The sequence below is a fragment of the Chrysemys picta genome, chromosome 4, assembly GCF_011386835.1.
Source record: "Chrysemys picta bellii isolate R12L10 chromosome 4, ASM1138683v2, whole genome shotgun sequence".
NCBI lineage: Eukaryota > Metazoa > Chordata > Testudines > Emydidae > Chrysemys > Chrysemys picta.
Window position 1 is genome coordinate 79985588 of NC_088794.1, and position 22418 is coordinate 80008005.

At 39.3% G+C, this 22418-nt stretch overlaps 1 protein-coding gene across 2 annotated transcripts in view; it reads left to right on the forward strand.

Moving 5' to 3' along the window:
- Positions 1-22418, forward strand: part of TTC17 (tetratricopeptide repeat domain 17) — an 85705-nt gene that overhangs the window by 24284 nt on the left and 39003 nt on the right. For both annotated transcript variants that reach the window (XR_010600602.1, XM_005286752.4), the window contains exons 7-16: positions 1896-2040; positions 2468-2607; positions 2873-3033; positions 4785-4897; positions 6569-6715; positions 7254-7369; positions 7804-7978; positions 8576-8653; positions 11561-11785; positions 15505-15691. Coding sequence is in view for 1 of the 2 variants with exons in the window: in XM_005286752.4 (XP_005286809.2) it covers positions 1896-2040; positions 2468-2607; positions 2873-3033; positions 4785-4897; positions 6569-6715; positions 7254-7369; positions 7804-7978; positions 8576-8653; positions 11561-11785; positions 15505-15691 (1487 nt within the window). In the remaining variant the exon portion in view is untranslated. The remainder of the gene's footprint in view (positions 1-1895; positions 2041-2467; positions 2608-2872; positions 3034-4784; positions 4898-6568; positions 6716-7253; positions 7370-7803; positions 7979-8575; positions 8654-11560; positions 11786-15504; positions 15692-22418) is intronic.

Below are 22418 nucleotides of genomic sequence, written 5' to 3' on the forward strand. Positions count from 1 at the left end.
ACTACTTGTGTCGAGGCACATCTTGTAATGGAGTCTTGTCAGATTGGGAACATAGGAACAACGGTGGCTGTTGCAATTTTAGGGCTCCAGTAGTATCCCTGGAGATTCTCTAGTCTGGTGGGAAGGGTTATTCTCTGGCTACTAAATCTGTAATCGTCCCCCTAGATGAATGCGTAGCATTCTATTGTATCAGGAAAGTACACAGTGATCAGGAAAGTGCCACCAACAATATTAATATCCATTTTAAAGCCACTCTTCAAACATCAATTTTCAAAATCCAGTGGCTTTCCAAGAAAACACCATTTAGAAAAGGTTAACCTGGGACAGCAGTACGAGAGGGTAGACACTACCTATAAGGTGCATTAATTAAAACTGAAAACTGATGACTCAGAGAAGTTGCAATGTATGGTGTTTGTAATTAAGCTCAGTGCTCTTATCGCTTCTTATCCTACATGGTTGGCACTGAAGAAATCTCTGCTGTGCCATTGGGAAGGTTGTGTAGCTGAATAGTGGTGGCTTTCTTTAGAGGTTATAAACCCAGTTTTGATTTCATTCTCAAAACCACAACTTGAGGTTGGCTGTAGGTGGCTGAAGCACAGCTTTGAACTGCTCTCTTAGTATATTCTAGTAAACAGTACATTCTAGTTTTCTGAAACTTGCAAGATGGCACTTCAGCAAATTCTATAAATACCTTAATGAGGCAAATCCTGCTTGCTCATTCTGGCTTATGATGTGACTTTTGGAATGATAAAGGAGAAAGAGGATGGTCTTGTAGTTAAGACACTGGTCTGGGATGTAAAAGGTCTAGGTTCAGTTTCTGGCTGTGCCATGAAATCATGATCTTGATGCAAGACATTTAATGCCTTCCTTGTCAGTTACTCATCAGCACAATGTGGTTTATGGATAAATCCATAAATATTTTAGGATATGCACAGATACTATTGTGAAGAGATTCAGTAATGTACGTAGTTTTATTTTAATTGTTTGTTGCTCTATGGTTCTGGTTCGATTCTGGGCTGCTAAATGAAGCTTGAGTAGTTGAGTATAGATCATATACACCCTGTATGAGAAGTAAAGGTTACATGTACATTTTATTTTAAAGTACACACATGGAGTATAAAAAAGAAAAACAGTACAACGTTTTCATAAACATAATGCCGTCCATCCAAATGACACCTTGGCTGGAACAATACAATATTAAAAGTTAGTTTCCCTGTCTGTGAAAAAACTACTCATTACTCAGTCAATCTAGAAGCCTGTTTGGGTGAACATACTTTTAGAATATATTTTGGGTAGATCAGTGGTTCTCAAACGTGGCACACATACCCTGGGGATTTGCAGAGGTCTTCCATGGAGTATATCAACTCATCTACATATTTGCCTACTTTTCCAATAGGCTACATAAAATGCACTAGGGAAGTCGTTACAAACTAAAGTTTCATACAGATAATGACTTTTTTATACTTCTCCATATACTATACACTGAAATGTAAGTACAATATTTATATTCCAATTGATTTATTTTATAATTATATGGTAAAAATTAGGAAGTAAGCAATTTTTCAGTAATAGTGTGATGTGACACTTTTTTGTATTTTTATTTCTGATTTTGTAAGCAAGTAGTTTGTAAGTGAGGTGAAACTTGCGGGTAGGCAAGACAAATCAGACTCCTGAAAGGGGTATGGTAGTCTGGAAAGGTTGAGAGCCACTGGGCTAGATCATGCAATTAAGGCATGAAGTCAGCATTGCATACTTGCAACGTTTACTAGCTGCTGTTAGTTTTGGAAAGTCCTTGTAATATGTGCCTGGAGAGCACATGAGAAGCATGCATAAAGAAACTCATTATCAGACATCTTTTTTTATATATATCTATATTTTTTTCCTTCTTTCTCTAGGCACAGTAAAGATATTGCACTGGTAAACTTGGCAAATATTCTACACAGGGCTCATTTCTCAGCAGATGCAGCCATCGTGGTCCATGCAGCTCTGGATTACAGCGACTTCTTTACCAGCTATTACACTTTGGGAAATATATACGCAGTAAATACGATTTTTATTTTCCAAGAACTGTAGAATATCAGATACTGTAATTTAATCGCTTTGGCTGTAGTTGCAGCACTTTTAAAATACAGCACAATGATTAAACGATCCTGCAATAAATTTCACACATTGTTCAAGCTTGATGTTTAAGTTGGCTGGATTCAGACCTCTTTGCAGAGAAATTAATCTTTCAACTAACAAAGAAAAGCTTACGTCTGCAGTTGAAAACATCTCTTAGAGCAAGACCAGCCATCTAGCTGATTTACCGAACAACATGGTTCTAATTTCAGAGGAGATTGGCTGCTGATTAAAACAGAAATCAATATAAATTGAAGTAAAAAAACTGATCTTTATTAATCGCTGGAAGTGTTTCATTAAATATTGCTGAACAGTGGCTAACTTTCTCTCTCTCTCAATCATTCTTCAGATGCTTGGGGAGTACAACCACTCAGTCCTGTGTTATGATCATGCTTTACAGGCCAAACCAGGGTTTGAACAAGCTGTAAAAAGGAAGCATGCTGTCCTATGTCAGCAAAAACTTGAGCAGAAACTGGAAGCTCAGCATAGGTAACTGAGACATGAGTCCTCTGAAAAGCCTAACAAAAATTCATATGCAAGTGGTCTCATTCTCAATGTTCTGTTCCTGTGATTATTGCTCACCATTGCGGTAAAACGGTGATCTGTTTTAACTTACTACAGTTTACAACTATTGCATAATCATAAATAATACAAATATTGTAAGCAACCAAAAGTTTCATGTGAATGTGAAACAACAGAGATGGCTAATGTTTAAAACAATTCAACATAAACTTTCCTGGTGTCAAATTTTAAGATCACTTCAGCGAACGTTAAATGAGTTGAAGGAGTATCAAAAACAGCATGACCATTACCTGAGGCAACAGGAGATCTTAGAGAAGCACAAGCTGATCCAAGAGGAGCAAATCCTGAGGAACATCATCCATGAGACGCAGATGGCAAAAGAGGCACAACTAGGTACAGATTTTGTAATGAGCACTGAGTGTAACAAGTAAGAGTTAGTCACTTTCAGTCACAGCTTAATGGAGATATCCCATCTCCTAGAACTGGAAGGGACCTTGAGAGGTCATCACGTCCAGCCCCCTTCCTTCACTAGCAGGACCAAGTACTGATTTTTGCCCCAGATCCCTAAGTGGCCCCCTCAAGGACTGAACTCACAACCCTGGGTTTAGCAGGCCAATGCTCAAACCACTGAGCTATCCCTCCTCCCTTTAAAGGGTGGGCTTAGCCGGCCAAGACTGTACATCTTGCAATCCTAGAATATCAGGGTTGGAAGTGATCTCAGGAGGTCATTTAGTCCAACCCCCTGCTCAAAGCAGGACCAATCTCCAGACAGATTTTTGCCCCAGATCCCTAAATGGCCCCCCTCAAGGATTGAATTCACAACCCTGGGTTTAGTAGGTCAATGCTCAAACCACTAAGCTATCCTTCCCTCAAAATCAAAATGAAATGGCCACCTAAGAGCATCATAACCAAATATGGGAGTGATCTTAGAGAAGCACAAACTGGTCCAAGAGGAGCAAATCCTGAGGAACATCATCCATGAGACGCAGATGGCAAAAGAGGCACAACTAGGTACAGATTTTGTAATGAGCACTGAGTGTAACAAGTAAGAGTTAGTCACTTTCAGTCACAGAAGTTGTGTGTGAAATGTTCTCAGATCAGTCCATGGGTTCTTGTCTGGCAAAGGCAAAAATCTATAAAACAGCACGCTTAGTTTCAGGAAGAGGGAGCATGTTCTGTTGTTCTTGGCCCTCAACTAGTACAGCTCATGTTGATTGGCTTAATGAGGAACTGTAGTCCATCATAGCTAGAAGTGGAAATGGTGAAAATTTTGAGGCCTTTGAATAATGGAGGCAGGATAATTGTGCAGGAAAACATCTGGGAAAAAAATCATCTCCCCACTCCCCCCCCCAACCCCACCACTTAATACTAAACTATATTTGAATTTTGTTAGATAAGTTATTCTAAGGACTTATCTACATAGCAAGTTAGTGCTGGGTGTGAATCTGCAGTGCACTAGCTTGCCACGCGCTAACTCGCCATGTGGACTTTGCTACAGCGCACTAAAAGTTCTGTAGTGCATTTTGATGTCCTCTGATTTCAGCTACAGAACTTTTAGTGCACATGTCGTAGAGTGTTCGTAGCAAGGCAGTGTACTCTGTGTCCATACCTGGCACTAACTTGCTGGGTAGACAAGCCCTAAGCTATAGGCTCTAGACTTGAGTGAATTCTGAATAAATCCAGGACACTCAATGCACTACAAGAACAAACATTTGGAATGTAATGTCCTTTCTTCTGTGACATTTGTAGTTAAAGGATTAAATCTACCCTACATATCCAGTATCTGGGCAACCCTTCCGTTTTCTCAGCAGCACTCTTGTGTCTATCCATTTGGAAAAGACTGACTGCCAAAAAAGCTGAATGAAGTGCAAAAGGACTGTAGGAAAATGAGTAGGAAATGCAGAATTGGGTATTTCAAATCCCAAACTCCATGCAAACTGTATTGCAGGAAGTGCAGTCAAATGTCATGTAGTCCTTTCCACAAATATTAGTTTAGCTATCTTCTTTCAAAGAGGAGTTCTCCTTTAATACCAGTCAACAAGATAGCTTGGAACTAGCCTCTGATAATGTGCTGTTTTTGGTCAGCTGAGAAACAGTCTGCTCTTTTACAGCAATGAACTTTTGTTAATGTTTGTGCTCCATAGGGAACCATCAGATATGTCGGCTTGGCAACCAACAGCACAGCTTGCACTGCCAGTGGGACCAGCCTGTTCGCTATCACCGTGGGGACATTTTTGAAAATGTGGAATATGTTCAGGTTTGTCTACTATGAATTAGCACCATTACTAGCCACTCAAGCAACACAAGTCCTTGAGGCTGACGTAAGATGTCCATAATTGTTACCCCAAAAATACTTTTTTTTTCTTTTAATAGATCAAAATATAACTGTAGGAACTGTATAGTCCTGCAAAAAGAGTAAAAGGCACATTTTGCTAGTGTAATTTTCCTGTGACCCTTTTGCTAATAATGGGAGAACCGGAAATAACTCGACTTTGGCAGCCCAATGCCTGTTGTTTAAAGATTTTGTTTTGTTATATAGGGAGGGGGCAAAATGAGGGCTCTTCTCAACTATCTTTTTGGGAGGAAAATGTTCTAGAGTGTTTTGTGAAACCCCAACATTGCCCTGGAGTTTCCATCACTATTTTTTTCCCCTGTGTATAGAATGCCCTCTTTTTACTACGTACAGGCATCAGATGATTTGAGAAGGAGTGTAGTTGTCTTACATGAATATGCTAGATGTCATGTAGCTAGGAGTATGCCTCTAGAGATGTGAAACATCCATTTCCAAATCTGGTTTCCTTGAAGGACACAGCAAATGTACACTAGGTAACTAATTTACATAGAGACAAATGCCTTTAAGGAATTAATTTTCCCTTTGGATCCACATATAATACTTCCTATAGAATAAGATACCCCACTATGACAGCTGAAAAAATGTGTCTATATAAATAATTGTTGGTTTTTACTTTATATACGCTTTTAAAAATTATTTAAGATGGATAGCGATACTTCCTTCTTTCTAGACATTTTCAGTCCGTTCATCTTGATGAATATCCTAAAAACTTTTTGTAACATAATGAGATTTAAAGAGGAGGGAATTAGCATTATATACTTCCTAATATTGTATGTTGCTAAGAGTGTGAGTGGTAATGTGAGTTCTGCCCATCTAACAATGACTCTTAATACTAATAGAGGTGCTGCTGCTGTTCTAGTAGCTTAAAATATCCGCTTTTATGCTTTGGGTTTGATAGTGCCTGAAGAAAGGGCTGGTCCACACTAACCCCCCAGTTCAAACTAAGATACGCAACTTCAGCTACGTGAATAACGTAGCTGAAGTCGAAGTATCTTAGTTCGAACTACAAGGTACTTACCGCGGGTCCACATGCGGCAGGCAGGCTCCCCCGTCGACTCCACGTACTCCTCTCGCAGAGCAGGAATACCGGTGTCGACTGCGAGCACTTCCAGGATCGATTTTTCACGTCTAGACAAGACGCGATAAATCGATCCCAGAAGATAGATTGCTTACCGCCGAACCCGGAGGTAAGTATAGACGTACCCAAAGGTTGAAACAATCTGCAAAAGTAGATATCATATTTGTAAACAGTTTTGCAAAGCCTGCTATTAATAGAAAGGGTTTCACAATATGTCTTTAAAAAACAATAAAATAGTATTTTGCTTTGAGCTGCATTTTCTCCTTACATGTTTGAAACCCTAATATTGTTCTAGTGCAAGAGGACCAGAAATGACTCATAAATTGACCAGTCTAGTTTTGCTGCCAAAGCTAAGGGAATTGCAAGAAGTAAACAACCTGCATAAGTGATAAAAAGCAAATCAAACTTACAAAATTCAGTGTTAGTAGTTCACTACCTTGAAAGGAAATACTGTCTAAAAATAATGATAATGTCCCTGTCATTTTCTTCTTTGACAGTTTGGAGAAGACTCATCAAGATCCAGTATGACATCCGCGAATTTGGATCTCCATGCGAACCACAGCGATCTCAGCCACTCTTTGCAGTCTTCTCCTGTTGCCCATTCTATTGTTTCACTGTGGGGCCTGGAATCAGATGCCTATAGGGTGAGCAAAGAGTATGAGCTCGCTCTTTTATACAGGGCTATCATGAAAGATTGTGTTCTCCTTTAGTAAAAATTTATTCTAAAGCAGCAGTGTCCAACCACTCATATGTAGCAGAACTTATGTGCCTGGTACTCCTGAGTTCTCCTTCCTTGTCTCAGGTAGGCTGCTCTGCTGAGCACTAGTGGACTACTACTTCTGCTTGTCTCCCATTCATTTGTGTGAACTGTACCACACAATGTGAATTTGGGTTGTTCTCATGACTGCAAAATTGGGATTTAGAGTCCAAACCTCGGTTCATGGTAGAGCAGCACAATTCACTAAAAATAGAAAGCACTGTGCTGATACAACCGAAATCTTGGCTTGATAAATTGGGACAATTTCCAAAAAAGGCAGGAAACCATTATCTTAAGGGAAGAGTTTTTTTCTTTTTTGTCATCCTAGTGTATTCCTGAGGCATTCTTATCAGCTAGTTAATGTGAAGGTTAAGATTGATGAATTATTTCTCAACAGTTTAAGAATTTTTTTTCTTTGCAATTAGGATAAACAGCATATTCTTTGGCCTAAAAGATCAGACTGTGTAAAATCCTTTCCAACAATCCCGAACCCAGAGGAACTGCCAACCTATTTCCTGCCTCCAGAAAATAGAGGATTCAGGCAAGTGTTGATTAACCATAAAGTGAATTTCCCATTGTATTGTTTAATTTGGTTGTAGTGATGTGACCACATTATGAGAATCTGGGGTCACTGACCAACTAGTGTATTATTCTTTTAAGGTGGCTGGGTCTCCCTCTGGTTGGAGAAGATGGTGTGTCAATCTATCTGATTATAACAGGCAGCATTGTGTTCTTTTGGAGGCTCTCCCTCTTCCCACTCCACAAGAGGAGTCACAGCCATCTAATTCTCTGTCCACATTACAACTATAACCAAGTCAGGAAACCAGTTCCAAAATTACTATCTCCTTACCTGGATTTAAGATGGTTAAAATGTAGTATGGACAGGACCAACAATGTGCCACTCAGCTGTTTGTGTGTTTACATCCCACCATTTGAAACATGAACTCATGTCTTCTCGGTTCTTTTCACTGCCAGAGTCCATTCGATCCTGAGTAGCCCAGGAGAGGCCCATGTGCATGGAGAGGCCCAGCTGCCAGATTGTTCGTCTATTACTGATGTCCGTAACAATGAAACTCTGTACATGTTGGTCAAAGAACTGGATGGTCATCTGGAGCTGAAATTTAAAATGCCAGATGATCATGCAAGACAAGTAAGGCACTGTTTTCATAGGTAACCTTTTCATTCTGAGTCTGCCTTTTATGGTCTTAGAGCTAAGGTCTTCAAGATTTGACAGATTCTGGCAACAAAAAGATGGGCCTGATTTTGCAAGGTACTCAGTACTTCCATAGGCTTCCCCTTGCTGGGAAGTGTAAGCTCTTAATATCTGGCATGAGATCCTATGACATGGCCTCTTTAAACACCTATCAAAAGTGTGAGACAAAAAATGATAGTTAATCTAGAAAGTACTGTTTTCTTAAACCTCTGAAGACCACATGAAAACTGTTCATTGGCTTTACCACCTCCTTGTTGGCACAGGAGAGACACCTGCTTATAGCTGTCTTTCCTAATTGCTTACTGTCCCTTGGTTGCTTTAATGGGTCTTTAGACTCTCCCCTCCCCCAGACCACCAACAGTGCATCTGTAGTGGTCACTTTTCAGCTACAGTACAAAGAAGGGGCTTAGGAAATTTTAGGGTCATGAGACTTGAGCAACCCAAATAGATATATCCTGTAAAAACTGTGTTTGAGAGATCACTTTAAAATGTTCCTTCCTATTTTTTTGTTAAATGCCTTTTCATGTTGTTCAGATCTTGCATTCGCGTATCAACAATCAAACTATTACAGAGGAGCAAATAGGAGTATTCATCTCTCAAGCTATAAAGAAAGTAAGTCAAGAATTGTAGTTTGAAGTAAATTTGAGAATTCTTGTTTATCTATGCGTCTGATAACTAGATTCATGCATCCAATGAAGTGGGCATTCACCAACGAAAGCTTATGCTCCAATACATCTGTTAGTCTTAAAGGTGCCACAGGAGACTGTTGCTTTTTATAGATTCACGTTGTTCAGTGGCACACTATTTACAATTTGCCTTGCCTGGGGAGTATAGCAGAGCTGAAATTTGTAACTTCTTTCGATCTAGGTTTCACAAAGACCCACAAATGTTCAGAGAAGCATCCCTTTCACTCAGCTTACTCAGTGGACCCTATTATAGCTTCCTTCCTACATAAGAACACTGGTGGAGTGAGTGCATTTCATTCCTGTGAACATTTGCAAGATATTGTGTGAGGGAATACAATGCCATTTCCTGAATCAAACAAATAATACCCCTGGAACTAACATGATAGACCTTGTTTTGCTTATGTTGTATTCCTTTCCCCCACCCTTTGTCTGGCTTGTCTGTTTAGATTGGTAGCTCTTCAGGCAGAGACTGTCTTAAGTGTTTGCACAGCACTTAGCACAATGGGACCCTGATCATGAGTAGGGCCTTTGAGTGCTACCACAATACAAATAAGAATAGTAAATGTCAGGATGGAGGAAAACTTTTGGAGAAATCATATTCGATCTTAACAAATGTCAAATTAACTCTGTTGACATGCTGCCTTTCTGTGTGTACATCACGTTGGCAAAGCCTAAATACAATATTTGGAGTGTTTGTGCATCTTTTCGTTGCCCATAAGAAGGAGAACGGATCTGAGTGGTATTCATATTCTTGTGCACATAACAATCCTTTGCAGGCCTAATGTCTTACCTTCTGAGTTTTCTTCAGTGGCCATCTGAATGCATAGGGGTTTTTTTGGTAATACTCAGTTATTTCATGGCTTTAGTGCTGAAAAAACTTCTCCAATAAACAACTTCTTAACCAGTTAGAGCACGTCATAAGCATGTTCTTGTCATCCTTATGTGCACAAATTGCAGAGGACGGGGTATTTTCAGAGCAGAAGTTCAGCAGTAAGCATCATGGTCTTTCTGGGGAAAGACAAAATGTGTCTGCAAACAGGTTTGAATGTTTAAAGTAATGACAGCATTATGTTGAAAAAATAGGATTAAAGCCTTGGCAATACCCTTAAAAGCAGTGCCATTGCTAAGTCATGCACAGCATTTATTAATTATTACTGTAGCACCTAGAAGTCTTAGTTATGGACCAGGACCCCATTTGTATTAGGCGCTGTACAAACAGAACAAAAAGAGAGTCACTGCCTCCAAAGAGCTTACAAATGAAGTATATAATACTTGGATGCATACAGACAGGCCAATGTGGGGATTACATGGAAACAGTGAGACAATATTGGTCAGAATGATAGGCAGCATGTTGCTTGTTCCTGACAATGTGAAGGGAGGAAAAAGGAATTGTGCACAGAACCCTGCAGCTGTTCCATTGAAAATGATTTTATTTTAATTAGGGTGTCTTTTGCAGTTAGTAAAATCAGCTAAGAAAGCTGTAGTAAATCTGAAAATAACTGCTTCTGCTACGAAGTGCTGGGAGGAGGAACCAGAATTTACAACTAGAAATACAAAAAAATCAGTCTTCCCCCTCCCCCCCCCCCCCCCCCCCCAAAAAAAAATCAAAAACCTGAAATACAAAAGTCTTTCTAGGAAAAAAGGGTTCTGGACGATAATAGCTTTTACTACAGTTATGTCTAGGACTAAAAACTAATTACTCCCTGCATACATAGACCATTGCATTTAGTACTATATTTTTTTGTGTGTGTGTTTCAGTATAGGGCCTAAGAATGCACCCCTGACAGATCTGCATGCATGTGTGACATTATTCAGTTAGTGGTCTCATCAATAAGACTTACTCACACAAGTAAAATTACACATGTATAAATTGTTGCAGGATTGAAGCATTAGATTTGTCCTACAATTACAGATTAACCAAGAAACATTGGAAAAGGGATTTGACAGCATATTAAGATATCCATTATATCCTGTAATGCAAATAAAACTTTTGGTATAAGGCTGTTGATTCAAAAATACTGAAGAAATACCATTATCTACAAAATTTACTTCTCTCTGAAAACTTTTACCCACTATGGTTATAAAATTTCTAAACTGAAAGAGAGAGCGTATTTGTTTTACATATTTTGTTGTGCATTTGACACAACTCTACATAATTAGTTTCATTGTTCCTTCTCTAAAGAATGAATTAGTCTGTTTATGTAACTACAGGTCAAGGGCCAGCTAAGAATAATTAGAAATCTGATTGTACATTTTATCCCTCTGCCCGACCATGTTTACTACTTTAAGTTGTGAGCATTTGGGTTCAGTGACTATCTTGCTATATGTTTAGACAGTTGCCAAGCACATTGTGGGCACTACCCAAAATATGAATGGATAGATAATTATTTAAAATAGGAAAATGTGATTCTAAAACCTCAAATTGGCTTTTTGAAACTGACTACTTCTCAAATTGATGGTTACCACATGTGCAATGTGCGTCTTACACTCTGGAATGGCAAAGGGCTAAGAATCATTGATTCCTGTGGCCAGGCAGCATTAAAGGACTTTATGGAAATCATTCGGGGCAATCACATGAATCAAGGATGCTATCTGAATGCTCTTGCTGAGCAACAGGTGCTACTAAATTAACAGTAGTTCATCTATCCTGCACCTGTGAAGTTCAACTGGTAAGCTAACTACCTTCAGCCAAGGTAGAGGGTAGAATAAATTGTATCCAGTTCATAAAGCAATACACTGAGTTGCTTATGTTGGAGAGAATTTATGGTAAGCGATTGTATATTCCTGAAATGTTATGACTTTTTTTTTTCTTTTTTTTTTTTTTTTTTTTCAGCCAAGGGATCCTTTATGGCTTATGCTTAATGAGGCTGGACTCTACTGGCGTGCGGTTGGAAATAGCACCTTTGCTGTCACGTGCTTGCGAAAAGCATTGAACTTAGCCCCACATGAGTATCAGGATATCCCTTTAGTCAATCTAGCTAACCTTTTGATTCATTATGGTCTTCATCTGGATGCCAGCAGGATACTGCTAAAAGCTGTGGCCATCAATAATTCTGAGGTAAGGGTTGCTTTTGTATTAATTTAGTAATAAACAACAAAACTCTTCTTGGAAGATGCTTCATTAATTCCCAACCCCAAGTTTTGTTCTCCTCATACATGTAATTCTTCAGGCATCTCATTTGGAATGTGTTCATTTAAGTTGCTGCTTCATGTTTGATAAGATCAGGTAATTAAAGTGCCAGATAACACTGGATGCTTAGAATATAAATGTCTGGAAGAATAAATTGCTTTAAATATGGGCGACAAATTAGGTTGCTTCTGGACAACAGAATTCCAACCAGCTGGCTGGGTTTTTTTATTCAATTCCTGGCATTACTGGTAAATAAAATGGAGATTCTTGATGCTATGTTAACATTTAATCCTTGTGTGTTGGAGAAAAGAGAAACTATTACATAAAATGTGTTTAGATCAGGTTTGATAGGAGGTAAGCTATTGAGAAGTTGCTTCTACCCAGCAGTTTCACTAGGACTGGTTTTACATGAGGGTAAGTGTGGTCTTGTGACTAAAGCACAGGACTGGGAGTCAGGAGATCAAAGTACTGTCCTAGCCCTGCCACTGATTCATCACGTAATATTACTCGAGTAATTTACCTACTGTGGCTCAATCTGTAAAATGGGGCTAATACGTCTTCCCTATTTCATAGTGCTGTTGTGAGGATTAATTAATTCATGTTTGTAAGTGCTTTGAAGTTTTCTGATGGAAGATGCAAGAGAAATGAAAAGTGTGTGACTATACCCTCTTCTTTTGGAAACTGATGGTTGCACAATTAGATTTGGAAATCTACATGTACGTCTACATAAACACTTACTGCAGAACAAGCTGGGGTGTAAATCTACAGCGCTCCAGCATGCCATACATTAACTGTATGGACTCAGGTACTGTGCGCCAGAAGTTCCCTACTGCGCATTCAAACAACAGTAAATCAATGCACACTAGAAAGCTTTTAGTGAACAGCAGGGTCCATGCAGACCATTAGTGCATGGCACTACACCCCAGCTTGCCATATAGTGTTTGTGTAGCCATGCCCTCAATATTAGTCATCACTTAGCTGGGCAGAAGAGTTAATTTGGAATCTGCTGCCTCCCACATAATGGGTAGATAGATATAAAGATAAATAACGTGCCTTTCAGAAATGTGGGAAGACAGTGCAGAACTGGATTATTGAAACACTAGCCAGTACTGTGGAACTTTTTGTTTTTTTCTTGGGGTGTTGTAAGTACTTGGAAAATAATGTCTTCTCTTCACTTCAAGTTTAACCAATGAGTTCTTCATTAAAAGAATTCAAAGTGAGTTCCAATTGTCAGAACAAGACTGTTGCATTATCAAAGAAAATGCTGCTGATCAAAAGGTATTCCAAAAGAAGTAGTGTGCAAAAATAATCTCTTGGCTATCTAGATATCCAGTCATAACACACACCAATCTCTGCTGCCTGGATGATTCCTTTGTTTTCTTGATTAATCTCATGCATTTTACATTCTGTTCTTTTCATTTTTTTTAATGCCGCTTGTTATATCTTGTGGGAATAGACTATTGCAAAAGCTGTTGTATCTTTGCAAATATTTTGATTAACTTTATTTCTCATTAACTATAAATATGCCTGGTATAAAGTTATGGTATATTTCTAAATTTTGTAGAGTAAGTACTTTGTAGCCTGCAAATGATTTGAAGAAAATTTTCTCAGAGAAAACATTGATATTCAGTTCTCTTTAAATATAAATAGACCATGTTTGCAACTTTCCTCCTTGTAATAAGAGATGTATATAACTACTGGATTGGCCAGAAAAAGTTGTGCTAGTCTTAAACAAAAACAAAAGGGAGAAACAACCCTAAGTTGTTTGTCTCACTCCAGTTCCCAGGGGACAAGAGTCCAAATCACAACTCCTCCTTCCCCCATCATATTTGGGGCCTAGAGTTGAGGCACTTCGGCAGTAGTATGGGAAGCTGATGGTTGCACAATTAGATTTGGTTGCGTCTCCCTATGCTGTCCCTCTTATTTGGACAAAGGACTTGAGTCTCCAGGGTTGTCAGTCCCTCCAGCACTAAATTCACTTTAAAATAAGTGGAGAGGACAAAAATAGAATCAGCTGTGTAGCATCGGGGTATTTTTAATACAAGAGCTAGCAGCAATTTTGCAATAGTTTGAAAAGGAATCTAACTAGTTTAGATTGCAGATAAGTATATGAAAAAGGAGGATCATAAAGCAATGGATAAGTGATGAAATGTTTGAATTAGGAAATTGGAGGGAGGCAGGGCGTGACAATACCCATGGTATTTAGAAACAGGTTGCACTAGCAGGAGTTTCTTCAAATAGTTCTTCCAAAGGTTCTTCCAGTACCTTTGGCAAAACTCTACAGCAGTTCAAGACTAAGAGTATTGCAATCAAACTTGAGTGTGTCGTGCTATAGTGATGTCAGTTAACTTACCACAAAAGCCTGATATTAACAATGCTAACCAGACTGTGGATAGATTAGAGTTAGCATTTAAAGGGGATTCTCTGGTGTGAAAGGGGATTCTCTGGTGTGTAAGGGAAAGACAAGCTGAACAAGAAGGCATGATTAACAATAGGGCAGGATGATTTGGGGCTTGTATGAATGAATGAGTTGCAATGAATTACCAAAGGCACCCAAGAAGTAGTACCACCAAATGAAGATAGCAACACGTGATGGGAGGTCATAAGAAGAAGAAGAATCAATTAAACTGTCTGACTAAGGTTGGCTGGAGCGTCAGACTGAACTCAAATTTGAATTAACTCTATGGACATGAATTAGTATCTTGACTTAATTGCATCATCAGATTGTTAAAAGCACACACTCTTCTGAAGCTTTTAATACTACAAGCAAAATTTTTGAAAGCCATGACTAGTCTTAAAAGTTCCATGACAAGAAGTATCATTTAGTGGAGGAAATTGGCTGCTCTGTTGCTTCAGCATGGCTATTATTCTGGTCACAGGGTTAAATGCAGCACTTAATTTCTCTACATAAACCATAAAGATGCTTTTGAAAACAAAGTGTAATGCTTCATTGTGTGCCAGGACTTAAATCACTGGATGATATCTAAAAATGCATGTCAAAGTTAGTTTTGAAGAATTATTACAATGTCTTTTGTCTCTGCTACAAGAGATTGCTCTGGGCTAGTCAAAGTTATGAGTAAGAGTGTTGGCTTACTACTGCAAAGAATTGAACAATGGGCCAAAAGACACAAATCCCAAGTCAGTGTGAAATTGGAGCTCTGAGTAATTTAATTATTTTCCAGAGAACAAGAAGCTTGGATTGGCAAAAGACTAATCGGCACTTCCATACCATATTAGATCTCCTGTTACGTGGTACCTTTTGCTTTAGACTGCTTGGCTCCTTACTAAAAACTCCCCTAAAACATTTCCCTTCACATTCTTTGCTGCCATATGTAGAATGTGCTATGTTTAAGATGGGCTGTAAATAAGTGGTTTGTTACACTTGTGGGTATATCACAGATTTGTCATTTTAAAAACCTGAAATCCTAAGCACAGCCAGTATGTCCAACTAATTATTGGTTTTAAAACCAATAATTTAGGTTGATTATTCTGCATTCTAGGAATAAGCAGTCCCTTATCCCTAAGACCCTTCTAGCTGATTTGGGAGTGTGGAGGGCATGAGACTTGGTCTATTGCAATAGCTACCTTCAATTTTGAACTGGGAACACATTTGTTGTGCTGATACAAGGTTGCTTTTCTCTTTGCAGCCCCTGACTTTCTTGAGCCTAGGAAATGCCTATCTGGCTCTGAAGAATGTCAGCAGAGCCTTGCAAGCCTTCAGGCATGGGCTGGATTTAACTACAAAGTGTCAGGAGTGTGAGAGCAACCTGAAGTTGATCCGCTGTCTGCAGTTTTGTCCTTTTGTGTACAACATCACCTCTTCTGTATGCAGTGGTAAGCAGCTGCTGAAAAATGGTCAAAAAGTGACATAGCCTTACAGTCAGAGTTCATTCTACTCGAGTTCAAGACCGCTGTATTCTTTCCCAAGAATCATCCCATTTCCCTCTGTTTACACTCCTCTCTGCCAGCAAGGACTAACATTGAGACATATCTCCTCTGGGAGAGAGGATAGTACTCCATTCAGAGCTAATTCAGGTCTACTTATGTTACTAGAGGTGCTGCAGTTAAGTACAGAGAACATGCTGCCTTCACAGCAACCTAACCCCTCATTTTGTAGGTAATGAGGGTTGAATCCATGTGTCTCCATGTCATTGCACAGCTATAACTGGTGTGTTACTCTTAGCCCCCTTATATGCCCATTTAAGTTCTTCAGACAAGTATTGTGAGATCTTTCTTTTAAATCTATAGGTTCTGGTAGGGAATATTGTCTATTATAGTTAATTTTTTAATCCAGTACTTCCAGGCTTGAATAATAGATTTTAAATGGCATTTACTTTTTAGAAATGCTCCATAATGCACTCTTACTACACTACATGATCATTTCTTTATTCATGCAGGACCTACAGTAAGTGTTTCTGGATTTCTAGTTGTTGTTTTTTTTTTAAAATCCACAGTGAGGTGGGGGCTGAAAAAGACATGTTCTTTTAAAAATATGTCTGGAGATGTGATGCTTTGTTGCCATTAATGGCTACTCTAAGATCCAAAGTATAACCTTCTGGAGCCAAGTGAAACTGAGTGAACCTTCCTCTCATTGAATATTTCAGATGTCTTTTATGTACTTGCTAATGGTGCATGTGCTGCTCCCAAGCTATCCTGAAGACCATTTCTGAATGTATTTGGCAGTCCCTTTTCTGTGAAACCATCACCAAGGGACACTTCTGGATGATTTTACTCAGTATTTAAATGAAAGCCTCACATGATGAGATAAATGTGTTTGATTTTAATATTGCTAATACCTTCCCCTAAGGATTTCCCGAGTTCCTGAAAATGTATGGGAACAAATCTCTTCTCTGATTTAGCATCTGGAATTGAACACTTTAAATATATACCAAGAAATATGTTGGCCTTTGATCGATGTGAATGCAACACATCACAGGTGATCTTCCAAGACTATGCCACCAGCGTAATATTATTTCCTGATGCATTTGCACATTTTCATTTCATTATTTGGTGCACAAAACAAAAAACCTTTGGTTGGCCTTTATAAATATATTTTAGTAGGTGGTGTTACTGCCCAAGTGTTAGGCTTCTCATTTACCTCCATTCCAAAACCCTCTTTCCTGATGCTGACTTGGAAGGAGCTCTTCATTCTGGGCTACCATCCCTAAAATCTGTTAAAAGTCATTTCCCAAATGGTGTGTCAATTTGAAATGTTTTCCCTTGCAGTTTTCCCAGCCAGGATGGAACTGTACTGCAGCCTTTCGTGTGGCTTATAAAAATCTTCCTGTCTTTTTAAAATGATTTTAGTGGGGTTGGTTGCTTACCTGAATCCCTAGAACCTTATTGGACTGAAACCTTAACAAAAGCCAATTCTATTTTGAAATAGAAGCAGAAAGAAAAGACACTTTTTTAAATTACTCTATTTAACATGACCCAAGAGTCTTATGAACAGTGGCTCTGTCTGAAACTACCTGTGCTTCTACAAGAGTTTTTCGGTCTCGCAGTTCCTTGTATGTGCACCTTCTTGAGCTCATCACCACATTTGAAAGTGTACTTCAACAAGTGTTAATTGCTGCTGTTAACATGGTTTCCCTAACCAGGGCTTTTATTTTCTGTTCATGTTATAACACAGGGTTGTAGACCACTTTAGGAGACTTACATGGTTCTCAGGGGATGGGAGGGTGGGGAACCTCTGCCCACACTGCTTGTGAAAACTATGCAAACAGTATGGCTTTTGCTAATGTGAGCATGTGTTAACAGAGCAGGAATGTTTAACTGTGAGGTCCTTTAGGGAACCTATAAGGCTTATAATCAAAAGGGAAGCTGAACATTTACCAGGTATATTAACTTCATTAATGCCAGAAATCAAGTTTCTAGGTGTCTTGCCATACATTTGTACTGTTCCCTTTTTTTGTGCCTCTTCATGTCATGCTGCTCCTTTGTATTATAGAGATGGGAGAGACCATCTAGGTCAGTGCTTCTCAAAGTGGTGGTCCGCAGACCGCTGCCGGTCCGCAAGCCATCGGCTGCCGGTCTGTGGTGAGTTTCCTCATTAGAGCGTTGAATAGGATAATAATATGGCACTAGTCCCTGGCACATTGGGGGAAAAAAATTGCCGGTCCCTCACATCAGATAACTTGAGAAGCTCTGATATAGGTTATCTCATGCATCACTGGCCAATGCAGAACAATTAGAAGTATGAAATTGACACATGGTGTAAATGTCTTTGTTTTATTGAAATGTTTTTAAAATAAACTTACCAGTGTATTCAACCTTGATATTGATGAGTTTTCTGGTTTAAAACATGGGTTTAAACCAAAATCTAAAATCTTAAGAATGCAAAAATGGACTTGTTTGTCTTTCTTTTACGGGGAAGAGAAGAAAGACAGTTCTAGGATGCTGAGAATGGTTTGGGAATTTTTATTCATTGCACATTTAGGCTACATCTACACTACAAGCTGGGGGTGTGATTCCCAGCTCATGTACACATACTCATGCCAGCTTGGGGAGAGCCAGCATGATTATAAATAGTAGACTATAGCCTCACAAGTACAGGCAGCATCCATGCTGAGTAGGTGCACATGGGTTTGTACTCAGCATGTCTAAGCTGTGCTACTGCTGCCCGTGCTTCCATGGCTACGCTGTTTATAACTCATGCTAGCTCTCATTGAGTATGTATGCAAGCTGGAAATTGCACCCCTATGCCATGGTGTAGTTGTAGCCTCAGATGGACTGAAAAGGAAAATATACATAGGTTGTTGGAAAGTGGGGGCCAAGACTTCAAAAGTGTCTGAAATCATCATAAGTGTACACATACTGAGAGTGCACAGACAAATTGGGGTTGGCACAGAGATACCTACATGTGTGCACATGTATTTTGGGTTGTCCCTGCTTGTCTCAGGCCTGCACACAAGTGTTTGCACAACTTTGAAGAAATCACGATTTTTAGTGGTCGGATTTTAATTTCAATTCTAGCTTTTCGATGAGATCGGTTTATTGTGAGGTTTAGTTAAGAACATAATTATTGTGGGACAGGCACATATATCCCATGATTTAATTGCTGTTTAGTATTATACCATCTTATGAAATACAGTAAGCCATAAACTGTTTAACCAAAAGGATGAACACTGCATTGCAAATATGTAAAACAACCCACAGTGTTCTCATCTAAAATCTGTTACATCTTAAGGTATTTATAGAAACATATGAGAAGTACATAAGTAACTTACTAAGAAGTACATGAGTAATTTACTATGAGATGCACTTGCTGCTGCTGGCTTCATAGTAAATTGAAACACTCTCTCAGTGATAAGATGCATACTGCGTACCTATATGCTGCTTACTAAATCATACATTTTAGAAATGGAAAAAGACCAGTCCTTCCACTGCCAGTGCAGCACATTGTCAAGCATATGTTTGAATAATTTCAGCAATGGGGATTCTGTTGTTTGCCTTGGGGCACTCTTCCAGAGCCTAAATGAATTATTGCTAAAAATAGTCTCCTGACGCTCATGATGTTTTTCCCCCTTTTTCAGCTTTGTCCCATTGTTTCTATATATACACACACCTGGTGGGTCAACCAGCATAATTACACACCCACACCACTCCTTAATTTTGAATCCCTTCACATGTGTTGCCAGATATAAGAGCACTCTTGCAGCATGTGCTGTGCTTAAAACTCAGAACCTGGGAATTAAACTTTTGTATAATCCCTGGCCTTTGATAAGTATTCGTCTTGCATTCTTTAAAAGAACACTAGCAAGGTTGCCTGTGCTTCAGTTTACAGGCATGTGTGCATGTTGTATTATCCCTGTGCTCTGCCTGTCTGCTACATAACTGTAAATTGGGACAGGTTGCAAGACACACAAGGTATTGACTTCTTATTTGCTTTGATTCTGTGCCTGCTTACAAGAAAGGAGCAAATGGGCTCAGGGAGGAATTTGTGAAGCAGCATGGTCTAATGGTGTGAGCATGGGATTAGGAAGTACACGTTGCTGAACTGTAGTTTTGGCTCTTGCATAGACTGTTTGTGAGGCTCATGTATCTTTTTTCTGTTTTGGTTCTGTAAAATGAGGGTAACTCATCCCTACCTCTTAGGAATGTTGTGACACTGGATTAATGTTTATATAGAACTTTTGAGGGTGTGCTATAGGAATGCTAATTTTTTATTGGATGCTTATTACTGCTAGATTACCCACCCCGCCTGAAAACAACCACCATCTGAGTAGCAAGCTTTATTTTCCTGCCATCTTTGTTTTGCGGGGAGCTGACTGACATATTGGAATCAGGGCACTTAGTGTCTGAAGCAGGTTAAACTTAACAGTCCCACTCTGTCTCATTTTTATGTTTAGTTTTCACCTTCCAGATCTAGGGCACTAACCCAGTACTGTTGAGGTTGGGTTTTAAACACTGCAAGGGAATGGGTTAAATCCACAAAACCGTTTTCATTGTTTGTCAAAAATGGTTGATAAAAACCTACCCTTCCGTGTCCCTATAAATACCCACAGTGATATTAAACTCTTTTACTTTCAGGTTTCTAGACAGGCAATGTCACTGCAGGAAATGTGTTTCTGTCAACAGGTGAAAATTATGGACTCTTGTTGTTGATAAATAAGAGTCTTTAGGCACTATCATTCTAGCATCTGCGTTCACTTTACATAATTTAGACCAACAGAAACACTTCCCCAGTTTCCTTGGAATGGGGGGAATACCAACCAAGAGACTAACTGTCAAGGGTCCTACCTATGCTGGCCCTTGGAAAGTGATGTGGGAGCTCAGATGTTTAATTATCTGGGGATCAGTTATTAGAAGAATGCCAAGTCAAGTATTTCCTATACATATTAAACATAATTGGAAGGACAGGCAGCACAACAGCTGGTTAAAGTAGTCTTAAAGGGTGTGCAAGTAACAGGATCAAAGAAATTGACATAAAGGAGTTAAAATGCAAACAGGAAACATTGGTCAACTCCATAGCATCCCAAAAGCTACTTTCAGGAGTTAGTCGTTCCTGTCAACTATATTCTGCTGGTACTGCCAGTGCAGCAAGCTGCAGATGTTCCGTCTGATAATGAAAAGAACTCTGTCGTGGATGTTATTGCATTTTTTTTATCCCTGAACACCTGTGAGGTTAAAAACCTCATATTAACATAAGAAGCTTCCTCTTTGAAAATTCTTTAACCCTTTGGAAAGCGGTTGTCCTTACACTGCATAATGCCATAATCTGAACACTCAGATGTTGGAAGTGCTGCTTGCCATAGCACAGAGTAACTTTGAACTCCACTAAAGATTAAAGTTGGATCATTTTTCAGGTGACTGCTGAAAAGAGGCAGCTTCTGTAGCATGGGAGCTTCCTATGCCCTGTGCTCAAAAAAGCTGCTTTGTTGCATATAATGCTAAACTATAGGCACGCAAAACCCCCTTTATTTTTAAACAAAATATTTATTTTGCCTATATGAATAATTACACCCCTCTTTCTAATTGTTTCCGTTTGTATGATCTCCTGGCCTCAAGTTGTGTTGTCATTTTAAAAAGCAAACCTTTTTAAAAGGAAGATTTAAATACCCCCTAGTATATAGACTGAATACATTTTCTTCCATTTTGAAATCATAATTTGTTTTAATGATTTAGACTTTCCAGTGTCTTTTCAGTCTCAAATTGTCTCTGACTTATACGCCAGGTGGGTGTGCTATTATTAAATATTCTAGATCTTGTGCCTTTTTATTGGTTACAAAGTACAGGTGAAGTTTGCTGTAAGCTTTTCAGCATACACTATGTTCATACCACCATGTACTATGAATGCAAATATTTTTGCATATGGGTGCCTGTTTTCCTAGGTAATATGCATTTCATCACATTCTTTTTGATGTTATGATGTGTATTTTGCAACACAGGTTATTTATTTAACAGCAGTTGTACACTTTATTTTTAAGAGGATGCTTTGGTTTTGCTGCCCTCTTGTGGTCTGAATATCCTACACCAGAGGAAATCAAAAGTTTGGATTCCTTCATCCACCTCCTTTTAAAATAAAGCATGGGGGAAAGTATCTGCTCCCTTTAAAAAAAAATGCATTTTTTTTGTTCTTTCTTTGCCTTTTCAAAGTTTACACACTTGGGGTGCTTAGACCATAAACCAAGTGATACTAGCTTCAAAGGAGAAACTATATGCTTGAGACTCAACAGAACTTTTAGATAGGTACTATTCAAGCAGCAGATGCCCATTTGGTTGGGGAGATAGGATAAAGAACTGAGAGATTAAATGACTTGCCTAAATTAACATCACAAGTCAGTAGCAGACTCATGAGTGGAACCCAGGAGTCCAACTCCCCAGCAGCAGGCTGCAACCACTAGACCAGGGGTCAGCAACGTTTGGCACACGGCTCGCCAGGGTAAGAACCCTGGCGGGCCGGGCCAGTTTATTTACCTGCTGACGCGGCAGGTTTGGCCGATCGCGGCCCCCACTCGCCGCGGTTCGCCGTCCCGGGCCAATGGGGGCGGCGGGAAGCGGCGCGGGCCGAGGGATGTGCTGGCCGCGGCTTCCCGCCACCCCATTGGCCCAGGACGGC